This window comes from Callorhinchus milii, unplaced genomic scaffold (genome assembly GCF_018977255.1).
Source record: "Callorhinchus milii isolate IMCB2004 unplaced genomic scaffold, IMCB_Cmil_1.0 Scaffold2, whole genome shotgun sequence".
Lineage (NCBI taxonomy): Eukaryota > Metazoa > Chordata > Chondrichthyes > Chimaeriformes > Callorhinchidae > Callorhinchus > Callorhinchus milii.
Window position 1 is genome coordinate 73,796,218 of NW_024704743.1, and position 13,853 is coordinate 73,810,070.

General features: G+C 41.2%; 1 protein-coding gene across 1 annotated transcript in view; it reads left to right on the forward strand.

Annotated features, from left to right (window-relative positions):
• The window catches only part of mindy3 (MINDY lysine 48 deubiquitinase 3), a 79,664-nt gene extending 66,177 nt beyond the window's left edge, over positions 1-13,487 (forward strand). Inside the window, exons 14-15 of the mRNA XM_007906402.1 lie at positions 9,168-9,239; positions 11,295-13,487. Coding sequence (XP_007904593.1) covers positions 9,168-9,239; positions 11,295-11,444 — 222 coding nt within the window. The 3' untranslated portion in view covers positions 11,445-13,487. The remainder of the gene's footprint in view (positions 1-9,167; positions 9,240-11,294) is intronic.
• The last annotated feature ends 366 nt before the right edge of the window (positions 13,488-13,853 follow it).

The following is a 13,853-nucleotide window of genomic DNA, read 5'->3' on the forward strand; positions in this document are numbered from 1 at the left end:
AAGAACTGTATACAGTTTTGGGCACCAATCTTAGAAAATAAATACTTGCCTTGGAGGTTGTGCAGCTTCATCAGAATGATGCCTGGATTGAATGGGTTTAATTATGATGGCAAAATGGGGTTGAACTCCATTCAATAGGAAAGGTTAAAGAATGGTCTGATCAAGGTGTTTTAAGGTAAAAATGGGAATAGACAGAGTAAATAAGGAGACTCTTTCCAATGGTTCAGAACGCAGGACGACATAATCTTAAAAATTAGAGCTAAACCTGCTAGTAACTAAATCAGAAGACTTCTTTACTCAAACAGTTATGGAATTCACTTCCTCAAAAAACTGTTAATACAGAGTCGGTGGGAATGTTTAAGAGGGAAGTAGATAAATACCTGGCTATTTAAATTATTGGAGGTTATAGAGAAGAACCAGGCAAATGGTATTGAGTTACAGTTCAGCCGTAGTCTTAAGAAAATAACATAGAATTACCTACTTCTGTTCCTAAAACCTGTCTACTGTCAGGTCTCTCCTCAACCTTCTCCGTTTCAATGAATAATAATAATACTTGCGTTTGATATTGCACCTTATCACATTGTCGAGACGTCTCAAAGCGCTTCACAGAATATACTGTAAAGTGGATTGACTGTATTTTGTGGGCAGAATGGAATTGACCCAGTTCCTTTCTAGTCTCTGCTCATAAGTCAAATCACTCATCCTTGGTATCATCTTGATAAATCTCTCTTGTACCGACATTAAAAAATCAATTTCATGCTTTAGTATTATGATTAAAGACATCATTAATAGATAAAATAGCATTCGCTGAGACTTTTACAAGGAAATAATCCAGTAGAGTGGGTTGGTTCTAATAATATCATGAACCGTAGGAGTTAAGAGAAGTATTCTGATCCCAGCGATCAAGTTACATTTTCCAACACAACATCCCACAAAGGTTTATATAATGTGTACATTTTGCTTTGCCTTTTTAAACATATGTGTTTTGCACTTCAGGGTCAAAGAGATTTCAGGTCTGGGTTTAGCTTTTTCCACCGCAGAGTTTAACTATTCTGGTTATTCTCTTCTGTTACCATTGAGTTTTGGTGACAGAATGAGTGGGTGAGAAGCTTTTTAAACTTGCTTGTGTTTTTGTATTACGACCAGGCAGTAGTCACACATAAGTCTACCTAAGAGCTCTTGGATAGATGCCAGATTCTGTCTTTTTAGTTACATACACCAGGCTCTTCACGAGGCTCTTATAATTTGAGTACATCTCTAGCAATGCTTTTGAATGTTTCCTCACAGCTGCAAAAGCAGACATTAGTTCTGCAGTGGTTTGTCACTCAGTGGGAAACTTAACCACTTTCTTGGAGAAATACATTTCTGACGTCTTTCTGTATTTACTACCAAACAACAACTTCAACTTGATTTATACAGTTCCCATCATATAGAATAATGTCTTGGAGCACTTTACAATAGTGGAATGTTTACTGAGCTGGTGGGGGGGAGGATAGAGGAGAGAAAGAGGTGACCATAGATCAGGTTGAATAATAATAATAATAATAATAATAATCTTTGCATTTGATATAGCGTCTTATCACGTCTTCGAGACCTCTCAAAGCGCTTCGCAAAATATACTGTTAAGAGAATTGACTATATTTTGTGGGCGAAAAGTAGATTGTAAGACAGGACTTGAAGTCAGATAGCTAGGAGTGAGATGAAGGGCTCAAAAGAGGGAGTTCCAAATGACAGAGCCTAGAATTATAAAGCTCGGGCATCGATGCCGCCATCGATGGTAGGATGGGAACAGGCCTGAGTTAGTTGGTCAGAGAAGGATATCAGGCAGATAGGGAGGTGCCAGGGTGTAATGGGATTTGTAGGAAATTGATTGTCTGAGAGACATGGAGCCAGTGGTGTCAGTCAAGGACTGACCTATTTTTGCCCTTACTAGGGAGATGCCCTCATTAGTGAGCTGGGGCTTTAGTCACCATAGTTCATATTACAATGATAAGATCAACTGAACAGTGAGCATCCCTCATCACTAAGCTGTCTATAAGCTTAGGATCTACTGCTTCTTACTGAATTGCTTTTCTTTCCAAAATAAGGTGACGTGGTTTGGTTGACTCATCCCTAAAGCCTCATGCTTGTATTCATAATTGGACTTTGTGCATTTAATAATAATAATAATTCTTGCATTTGTTATAGTGCCTTATCACGTCTTTGAGACGTCTCAAAGCGCTTCACAGAATATACTATAAAGTGAATTGACTGTATATTTTGTGGGAAAAATAATGTCATTGGACAAGGTCTTGTATAGAAATACTTAGAATACTTTCCTAGACGAGAGACAACTTTCTTCAGCTCAACGTGCGTAAAACTGATTGGCTCGTGTCAGTGCCTCCGCACCTCAGGCGCTGACAGCATCAGCATCGAAGGCTGCACTCTCCACCTCTCGAAGCCGGTCAGGAACCTCGTGGTTCTGTTTGACCATGAGCTGTCCTTTCTCCCTCATATCCGTGCCACAACTGGCACCGCCTTCCATCACCTCCGGAACATCGCCAGACTATGGCACTACCTCACCCCTCACGCTGCTGAAACTCTGGTCCACGCCTTTATCGCCTCAAGGCTGGACTATAGGAACTCTCTCCTCGCCGGCCTTCCCGCCACCTCCCTCCACAAGCTGCAGGTCATTCAGAGCTCTGCAGCTTGTGTACTGTCCCGCACCAGGCTTCGGGACCACATCACTCCCACCCTCGCTCGCCTCCACTGGCTCCCCATCCCCCAGAGGATCGAATTCAACATCCTCATCCTCACCTACAAGGCCATTCACGGCCTTGCACCCTCCTACCTCTCTGACCTACTATCCCCCTACCTACCTGCCCGTACCCTCCGTTCCTCTGGCTCCGGTCTGCTCCACATCCCCTGCCCCAACCGCCCTACCATCAGTGGTCGGGCCTTCAGCCTCTCAGCCCCGAGGATCTGGAACTCTATCCCCCAGTGCCTTCGCCGCCTCCTCCTTTTCCTCCCTCAAGGCCGGTCTCAAGACCTTTCTCTTTGACCGTGCCTTCAGCTCCTCTCTCGATTCTCTACCCCCTCCTCGCTCCCTCCCTTCCCTCCCCTCACCCTGACCATTTCCCCCCTGCTCGGGTCCTGACTCAACTGTACAGCGCCTTGGGACGTCCTCCCGCCGTGAAAGACGCTCTATAAATGGAATCTTGTTGTTGTTGTTGTTTTAGAACGCTTCAACATAGAAGCATGCAAACTGTCCCAACCAGTCAACGCCAGTGTTTATATTCCACAAGTGCCTCCATCTCTCCTCTTTCCTTCTCCCTTCTTTAACATGATCTGTTAAAATCCACCCCATATTTTGTTTTCAGTATCTGCACATTTTCATGTATTGTGTATGGAAAAACAAAACCTTTTTGAACCCCAACAGTATGTGGTAGGAATAGATTCAGCAGAATGTCACATACAGAAACTTGATTTGCAAATTCATGCTTTAAAACAATAAATAAAAGATGCAAGTTTTTTGAGAATTTTTTTAAAGCCGTTCTTTATTCACAAGCATCACTTGATTATTTTTATAAATATTTTCTGTTTTTCCATTCGATGTTAATAAGTCAAGAATCCCACAATAGATTTTTAATATATTCCTCAACGCATAGGAGTCTAATATAAAGCAATTTTAAACAGAGTTGCTGAATAATGAAACCAAGTGAGAACTTCTTCTGTTACCCACAAGTAAACTATGCTGACCAGCAGGAACTCCATTCCAAAACTAAATTGTTTAAAGTGAAGTTCTGTAGCTCAACGGTCTGTAATTTTAGTTTTCATATTATGGAATCCCGTTTGAAATTGCCACAAGATTATGTCAGTATTATCTGGGAGAGTCTTTAGCCATCTTGTCCCCACTTTCTAGAACTCAACCCACAGCTCCTTCCCCTCTGTTTTGTCCGCTCCCTCCTCGCCTTCAAACCTGCAGTATCACCTACTCTTCAACTGTACATTCAACCATACAGCACCCCCAACCCCTCAGATTATTATTACTATTTTGAGTTGCCGCTCTGATGTGAAAGATGGTATATAAATGATATAAATGTAAATTAGTGGTATTATTGTCTCTAATATTGTATGTCCTTCCTGCCAAAGACGTATGTGTGGGACTGGAGACCCTAAAAGATACATTCTCCTCTTCTGGGGAGCTGTTTCTAGGTATTCTAACCATGGAATGATTTTGTCTCTCTTCCTCAGCTCCCAAATGCATGTTTATTCCCAGCCAAATTCATTGAAACAAATTCAAGCTTTGTTTTGGCATATTCTACATGTTGATAACTGTAATGTTTGTATTAATAATACATCTACTATTGATAATTATTTGTGCCATCGCCAACTGTCACATTTTAGTCAGCATTTAAATATCTGGGTTGGAGGAAGGGTCATTTTATTGTAATTTGAGGGAGGCACAGCTAATTCAGGAATAGCAGTACAGAAAATACTAGGTTTGAGTCACTGCAATATCAAGAGTCCCTGGAGGCAGTGCAGCATAGAGCAACGAGGATGATCCCCAGGATTGGGGAACGAGCTATGAGTAACAATTAGACCAGCTGGGGCTCTTCAATCTTGAGAGAAGATGTTTCAGATGGGATCTTACAAAGGTGTATACATTTTTAAATGGAATTGAAACATTAAACCAAAAACAATACTTGAGGTTGCACCAGGAAAATAGAACACGAGATATAGGTATATAGGTTTAGAGTTGGAAAGGGCAATTTCAGGACAGATATCAGGAAGGTTTTCTTTACCCAAAGGGTAATTAAGAATTGGAACATGTTGCCAGGAAGAGTGGTTGAAGCCAGGACACTTATTTAAAGAACAGTTTAGGAAGACAGTAGGGTAGATTTTCTGGAATGCTTGACAGTGGCAGAGTCTGACAACGAGCCGGGGGAAAGGGAGATGACCGGAAGCATGATCAAAAAGGAAGGTGTTTAGGCGGGATTTGAAGGTGGAGAGGGAGGAGGCAAGGCAGAGGGATTGAGGGACAAGAGTTCTAGAGTTTTGGGGCTGAAGGCACAGCCACCTATGGTGGAGCGGAGGAGACGAGGGACAAACAGGAAGCCATACCCAGCCGAGGGTGCTGGGTAAGCAGATAGGTAGGGAGGTGCGAGGGCATGAAGGAATTTGAAAACAAGTGAGAAGATCTTGAAATCAGTCCATTCGGTAATTGGGAGCTAACAGAGCCTGGCAAGGACTGTTGTAATGGAGGTACAGAGTTTTGTGCGGGTGAGTATGTTGGTGACAGGCAGAGTGTTGGATAAATTGCATTTTGTGTATGCTGGATCTGGGGAGATCCATGAGGAGAGCATTGGAAGTCCAGCTTGGAAGTGACGAGGGTTTCGACTACGTTGGTTGTGAGGTACGGATGGAGACGGCCAGTGTGATGACAGGTGGAAAAAAGCGGTCCTGGTCAGGAAATGGATGTGAGGTAGAAAGGAAAGCTGGGGATTGAACCTGATGCCTAAGTTGCGCAGAGGTTTGGAGAGTCTGAGGGAGAGCCCAGGGAGGTTGAGTAGTTCATATCCACAGGAGAGAAGACATTGACAGGAGCCAAAAATTGTGGCTTCCATCTTGCCGACATTCAACTGCAGGAAATTAGCGCAATGGACAAGCCTTGATGTCCATCAAACAAATTGTCAGAACATCAGTAGACTGGAAGTTGTAGCTGGAGGAGAAGAAGTAGATTTGGGTGTCATTTGTAAACTTGTGGAAATTGACCTCTTGTCTGGGGATGATATTCCCGAGAGGGAGCATATAGCAAGGAAAAGAAGGGGGCCAAGAATGGAGCCTTGGGGTATCCTGCAAGTAACTGGGTGGGGGCAGCAAGAAAAACCATTGGACAAGACGTATTGTTGGCAGTTTGTTAAGTAGGACTCGAACCATGCGAGTGCAGTCCCACAAAGTTGATGAGGTAGGAGGGGTGGTGGAGGAGGATGGCATGATCATTCTGTCGAAAGCGGTGGAGATGTCCAGGAGAACGAGGAGGCAGAGTGAGCCCTGGTCACAGAAAGAGAGTATGTCATTTATTACTTTGACGAGCGCTGTCTGTGCTGTGGGCAGGGCGAAAACCAGACTGGAGGGGTTCGAGTAGGGAGTGGAGGGACGGGTGGGAGCAATGCTGATTTGCAACCATGAGTTCCAAAACTTTGGGCAGGAAGGGCAGGTTTGAGATGGGTTGAAGTTTGTGAGGTTGGAGGGATCGAGGGTAGGTTTTTTAAGAAGAGGAGTAATGACAGCAGTTTTGAGGAGGAGTGGGACAGAGCCTGAGGAGAGGAATTGGTTAATTGTGTCAGCCAGCAGTGAGGGGTAGTTGATTGACCAGAAGCTGGGTTGGGAGGGGCTTGACGCAGCAGATAGTGAGCTTCACATGGGTGATACTGGGGGAAAGAGAGACGGGAGAGATGGGGGCAAAGGAGTGGAGGGTGGAGGCTATAGTAGGAGGAGAGGGTGATGAAGGAGGCATGGGGGGGGGCTACAGGAGCGGTAGGTGACATTGTGGGGGTAGAGGAAGAGGAGCCAGCCAGACAGATGTTGTTGATTTTAGACATAAAGAAGTCCAGAACCTCCCTGGTGCTTGAGAGGGCCTGGAGGAGGTGGGGGGTCGAGGAGAACAGACTTTAGGGATTTTTTTGGCCTTGAGAATGACCTGCGAATAGAAGGAGGTTTTATAATAATAATAATCCTTGCATTTGATATAGCGCTTTTCACGTCTTCTAGACATCTCAAAGCGCTTCACAGAATGGAATGTAAAGTAAATTGACTGTATATTTGTGGGTGAAACGCGGCAGTCAATTGCGCACAGCAGTGTCCCACAAACAGTCGTCGGATTTAAATGATGAATTTATTATTGGGTTTTTTAGGGATTATTAACAGGCTTTTAATAATTTTTAATAAGAGATAATAATAAATAAATAATAATAAATAAATAATGAATAAAAATATAATAAAATCTTGGCGTTTGAAAATTTTTAAAAATGTGTGTGTTTGGGGGGGTGGATACAAATTTTCTGTTTTGGCTTGAGAGGGAGGGGGAATGGTGGTAGGTGTGAAAATGCTCAAACCACAGTTGGCGGTGAACTGTGAGGCCGGTTTTGTGCCATCTGCGCTCGAGCAACCTGGTTTGGGATTTGAGGGAGTGGAGATGACTGTTGTACTGGAGGAGCGGGTAGGTTTGGAGATAATCCTGGATTGCAGCGGGACAAGGGAATTAAAGGTTGAGGAGAGTTGATTGTTTAGCTTGAGTGTTGCATTTGGATCACTGCGGGTGGAAGGCCAGAGGGAGAGAAAGTCCAAGGATGAGACGGCGTTTGTGAGGAAGCTTTTTCCATGAGAAGGATAAGACAAGACGGGTTGAAGGGCCTTCTTTATTTCAACCAATGTTGCAATCTTGCGATTGCTCCCTTCACCTCTGTAGAGCACCACTAATGACCGTCTGTACAAGCTCCAGCATTTCTCTCACATCTCTAACTCTTAATAGAACAGTGACCCACTTTATAGAAGGTAACAGTTCTATATAATATTTGTAACTGAATCAGCCTGTGATGGGTGCTATTGGACACCATGGACACTGAGCCGGCAATTTATGATCCAAAGCCATCTCAGAGTTTTCACTATTTCTTCCATGACAAAAGCACCCTATCCTTTTATACATTGAGAATTCTAAACCTTGCAAACACTCAGTGCCGTTTAAGGGCCTTAATCCTTACAAGCAACTCCAATTTTGATCTCTCTGATCTATGTCAATGATCATTATGTGAACTTTTTAATACCCTCCAGAGAATACCAAGTAATTGGATACTGAAATGCTCATTCACCACTGTGCTTGTAAATGTGTGTGGGCTTTTTTTTTGGAGATGGATATCTATTCCTCCATTTTCTAAGTTTTTTTTTAGCATCAAACGTTTGTCGCTAAAATTGCTTTAACTTGGTTTTAAGGGGACATGAAATGGTGGATTATATGCTCCCACTCGAGACCCCCCATAGCTACATTGCTGGTCTCAGCTGTGCCAGCAAGAAGTCCCAGCACTTCCTCATAACAAAACTATCAGTAGTTATCCAGACTGCCATTGCACAATTGTAGGTGGTTAACAGAGCTGCACCGACTCAAAGCTCGGCAGGTTGCCTGCTCTTACCAGTGGATGAGACATGGTGAATAGAGAAGCCCGTGGATAGAAGAGGTTGAAAAATATATCCAACACACAGTAATCTGAGTTGGTATTAATTTCACAATTATGAAATGGAAAATTCAACAACTTGCATTCATATAGCACCATTCAAAATATACAGTCAATTCACCACAGTAAATTCTGTGAAGCACTTTGAGACATAACAACAACAACAAATTACATTTGTATGGCGACTTTCACATCAGAAGGACGTCACGTCGCAAGGACTTCTCTACAACGTGATAAGGCACTTTATCAAATGCAAAGATTATTATTCATATTATTGCAAGATAAACATCTCAAAGTGCTTTGATATCCATTAGGCAAAGATTTGCTACAATGAAAAGATGTGGTTTTTTGTGGTTTATGGTCTTAATGTTTGAATAACTCGTCAACATTTGTTCTTGTACAAAATGCACAGCTTTGCCACATGGGTTTTCATCCATAATTCCAGGGTGTTCACAAAGTCATAGTACTCCCACGTATTTTTCTACAGTGGACTGACCAACAGTTGAAATTAGAAATACTTCATTATATTCAGTACAAGTGTTTAACTGTATTTAGACATCCAGAGGATCAGTATGAGCGCCATCGTTTTCATGGCAGGTATTGATTCATCAACATATTCGGTGCGACATCTTCCGTAACGTGGATGGAGTGACGAGGAACTTACACTTGACTCATCTGCAACAGAAAACAAAAATTTATTGTAAGAAAAAAACGGGGTAACAGAACTTTGTGAACACCCTGTCTATAATAGTCTAATTTCCCTACTGTATACAAGGCCATTTATGTGTCAAAAGTAACTACTAAATTGAATGCTTAAATTGTAAACATCTGTTGGCTTTAATCCCCATATAACGTAACTGATAGAGTGTGACCAATTGCATTATGACCCAACACATATAGTTCAATGTGGAAAATAAAGTACAAATCCATGTGTAACTTTCTCTGATATGTTTTTAGGAATCCACTATCCAAGATTCATTCCCTGTATACCACCACAATGGCCTAAAGCAGTCAAACCACAATGAAAAGGTGAGGCTCTTTCCAGTTTGCTGAATATTTATGTACTAACTTTATTTATTACTTTTTCATGTCCATAATTACTTTGTATTGGTCATGATCTGTTTTAAAAACTTCTAAATATATGTACCTTCTGATGATATGATTTACCAAAACATAAACAACTTTGCATGGCCATGGAACCTATACATTTACAATACAGAAGAAGCTGTGCTGGCTTTTTCAAGAGCAATCTTTCAGTTGCATTTACCTGCCCTTTTCCCATATCTCTGTAGTTTACTTCTTTTTAGGTATTTATCTAGTTCCCTTATATATATATACTCACATCTTGTAACTCTACAAAAGAGTGCAATGAGGAATTAAATGTCCATTTCTACCCATACTATCCAAAGGTCTGGCATTAATATATTGTGATGTAGGCTCTGGCAATCAACTTTAATGCATATTAAAACACAAAACAATTTGGCCTCGGAACTCCTGGGTTAGAGAGAGGAAATTCAGCCAGTGGTGTTGCCCCTATTTGCTTTCCACAAACCCCTGCTGTGTTTTGCATGTGGAGATCACCAACAACAACAAGATTATATTTGTATAGTGCCTTTCACAGCGGGAGGAGTAACTAGCACAGTGACTTAGGAAGAGGGAGATGCACGTTTGAGCATGTTGTCCTCCACAAAATGAGTTTTCACTACGCTTATCTCTTAAGTCACCCACTTTTGGATTGACTGTTAGGTGACTTGGAAGTGAATCATCCTGCGCTCAGTGGATTGTGCAAGTCACAAAAAGGCTGAAGAAACAGGAAAGGGGAATATCTTATTTAGAAGTCCTATAGCTCAGTGGTTAGAGCACTCGCTTTGCAAGCGAGAGACCTGAGTTCAATTCCAGGCAGGGCGAAACCTTGGGCAAGTTTCCTTACTCCACACGCCTAATAATAATCCCTCCAAAACCAAAAACAATAATAAATTGATCATTTTCAATCTACTACTGTTTGTGGGACACTGCTGTGCACAATTAGCTGCCACGTTTCGCCCACAAATATACAGTCAATTCACTTTATAGTATGTTCTGTGAAGCGCTTTGAGACGTCTAGAGGACATGAAAAGCGCTATATCAAATGCAAGGATTATTATTATTAGAAAAAACTGTCCACAAACATCATCCTCTCAAGCCGTCCGCTGATGATCTTTTTGTATGTATTTGTAAGGAAAAAGATTAAGTGTCCCCTCACATCTGTAATTAACATTAAAAGGCTGCTTATTCTAATGTAGACATTTTCCTGCTGACAGAGCAGGCAGAGTGCGATTGCCACTTACTTCTGTTTAGATGTGATTGCAATACTGTGAAAAGGTGTTAAATATAAATGCTAATCACCCCAGATAAAATCAGTCATTCACTTTATGTCTCCTTGTGGGATACTGCTGTAGTGTGCAAATTGGCTGCCTCCTTCACCATCAGAACACAGTTACTACATTCACATTAAATATGGTGAAGCACTTCGCGATGTCCTCCCAATGTGAAAGGCACTATATTAAATACAAGGATTATTATCATTATTAAAATAACAGTATTTTTGATTGGCCAAATCATTTTCAGAAAGTGTCATATGAAAATAGTGTAATTATGCCCCAGACCCTGGAACCTTTTGCCTCTATCCCTCCACCTCACCTCCCTCTATCTCCAAATCCTTTCTTAAAGCTTTCCTCTTTAACCACGCCTATGGTCACCTTCCTGTCTCCTCTTCCTTCCACCCTCTGGAACTCCATCCTGCACGCCCTCCGCCTCAACCCCCTCCCTTGCCTCCTTCTCAAGACCCTCCTCCTCTACCATGTTTTCGATCACCCTGCTTCCCCCCCGCCCTCTACCCTCCCCAAAACCCGACCCCCAGCTCGGGTCCGACAGTCAGACTGTCCAGCACCTTGGGACATCCTCCCGACATGAAAGGCGCTATACAAATGTAATTTTGTTGTTGTTCCAGTTCAATGTGAAGGGCACTAAATGCAAGTTGTTGTTGGACTGCTGCTGTGTTTGTTGAAAATGTTAAACTTTTCTAAAAAAATATCTTGCACAAAGGTTATGTACGTTGAAGGAACTGCTGTCATCATGGGCTTTGAGGACCCAATGGTGCGAACTGATGACACTCCAGTCAAGCGCTGCCTGCAGACCAAATGGCCGTACATAGAACTCATGTGGAACACAGACCGGTCGCCCTCCTTAAATTAAATCCAGGAAACCAAAACAGGCAAAATTCCAAATATCATAGGCTGTTCTGCTTTTTCAAATCTGTGTACAATTGCTGCTAACTGGAATGTAGTTTCCTTGCAGTCCTTAAGAAACTTTACACCTTGATAATTCAACTAACTGCTATTGGTAAAGGTTCCAGTCACTGTCTTTCACCGCTGGATAAATACCCAGAGAAAAAAAAGAGCACCCATCTACCCTGCGTGCTATGATGCTTGCTTTTTAGGTAACTCTCCACAGCGCCCATCGATCAGACTTTTTTGAAGGGGAAAGTTATTTTGTTATACTTTCTAGGAGATATTATAGCAAACTCCTGTTTAATAATGGTTTAAAAGGATTAATGCAAACATTTGACATGTTACTACTGATGTTATAGAATAATCATCCAATATCTGAATCAAGTGTTTTAAACCAATAATTTAGTCTTCAATGCGTGGCCCACAGAATATTCTTGACGCACAAAATTATTTCATGTAAAGAGCTCTTTTGCTCAGCATAGTAAAATAATCCAATACACCCGACTGATGACCAAATGGATTGTCACTGTGTGTCCTGTAGACACAATAGATTCACAAGGTCACAAGAGAGATTTGGATGAAGAAGATCCTTCAGCCCATTTAATTTTTTTCTTCCCAGAATACCAACCAACACTAGAGTTGTCTGATTAGAACATCAAGCTGTGTTTTTTTAAATGAGAACTGGTCTAAACTACCCTTCCTGATAACCTATTCCAGTTCTTAATTAGCCTGTAATAATAAATATTTCCTGGTGTCTGTTCTAAAATTACCTTTTGCAACCCTAAACCTGTGCCCTCTTATTACACTGCCAGTGCATTTGAAAGTATTGTTCTGAGTTTACTTTCTCAATCCCAATTAAAATTTTATATGTATGATTAGACTTTGACCACAAGCCATTTTTTTTTTTTGCTTTTTGAAAAGCCATGCAAGTTGGCAACAGAACTGGACTGACTGCTTTAAAAAGAAAACTTAACTCTATTTCTAATCATGCAAAGTACACTCCAGTTGATAAGCAAACACGATATCCTGTGTTCTGATGTAATGTCTCTCCAGCTCTACTGGGAGCCCATACCAAAAAATATATATTTTAATCAATAGGGTTCTGTTTAGAACTGGACACCGGGGACACGTGGAGAGGGATGCAAAAGTGGGAGGGAGTCCCTTGTATTTGAAAGTATTTCCCCTACAGTTGTCCATTACCTTAGAAGTGTAATTATTTTAGCTTCAATGTGAACTGGAATGGTTCAGCATCCTGTCTTATTTAGATGTAGTTCGCTCATCTGTCTTCATTCTCTCAACCAGTGACTAAAACCTTTATCATTTTTCACAGTGCATCGCTTAAGAAAATCTATTCATTAATATGTTTAAGAAAGCCATTTGCTTCATTTTTTTAAAACTTTGTGTTACATTGATACAGGCTTTTAACACTGAAACACTAGGTATTATGGCTCTCCCTAGGATATTTTGAAGTCTGCAGTTTACATTTTTAAAAATGTACCAAGGTGGAAGCCATATAAAGGTGAAGTATAAATTCAAATTGTGGTATTGCATTCTGAGCATTTGAGTGATTAATGCAGCTAAATGTCTTCTGGAGTTATCCAGCTGTACAGTTACATAATATTGCCAAGATTCCTTATCCTTTGTGTCAAAATGGCAATGTTCGCCAATGTTCATGTGTATTTAAATTCCGCTTGTTCTTCGATTGCATGAGAAATGATCAATTTCTTGCCTAAAACACCAGTGTTTCTTATTTATTATGATTTTGCAGTTGGCCTGAATAAAAAAATACAGTTGAAAAATGTTCTTGAATTATTTTCCTAATGCACTTGAGCTAAATTTATGAAACTGTTTTGTTATTTAAAACTTGTTTATAGGCTGAACACAAACTTCTTGTAAAGTTACCTTTTATTGACTAATAATTTTTCTGAAATATTTTATCTGTAAGGAATATCTTCAGCAAAAAAGTCCTTGTTTTGTTTTATTGCGGATTATTAAAACAATTCAGTTGATTGTAGTACATTCTTATTTTGTGTTTTTGTTAAAGCAACTTTTTTGGTATTTAATTAATTAAACCTTTTTGATTCTAAATGGACCGACTTTCTAAGCGTGTGCCAAATAGCAGAAAATAATGGACCAACAACTTTCATTACACTTATATGGCATCTATCATAGCAGCAGCAACACTTCAGGAGACCAAAAGATTGTGTTTGACCCCTCCTCCCCCCCCCCCCCCCCGTTCAAACCCCACTTCTATGTTCTCACTTGCTCAGCTTTCCCCGATCTCTGCGATATTGCCTTCCTCCCCGTTCAGCTGCTGAGATCCACCCTAGATTACATCCAGGATTGATTACAAGACACTGGCTTCCTCCACATA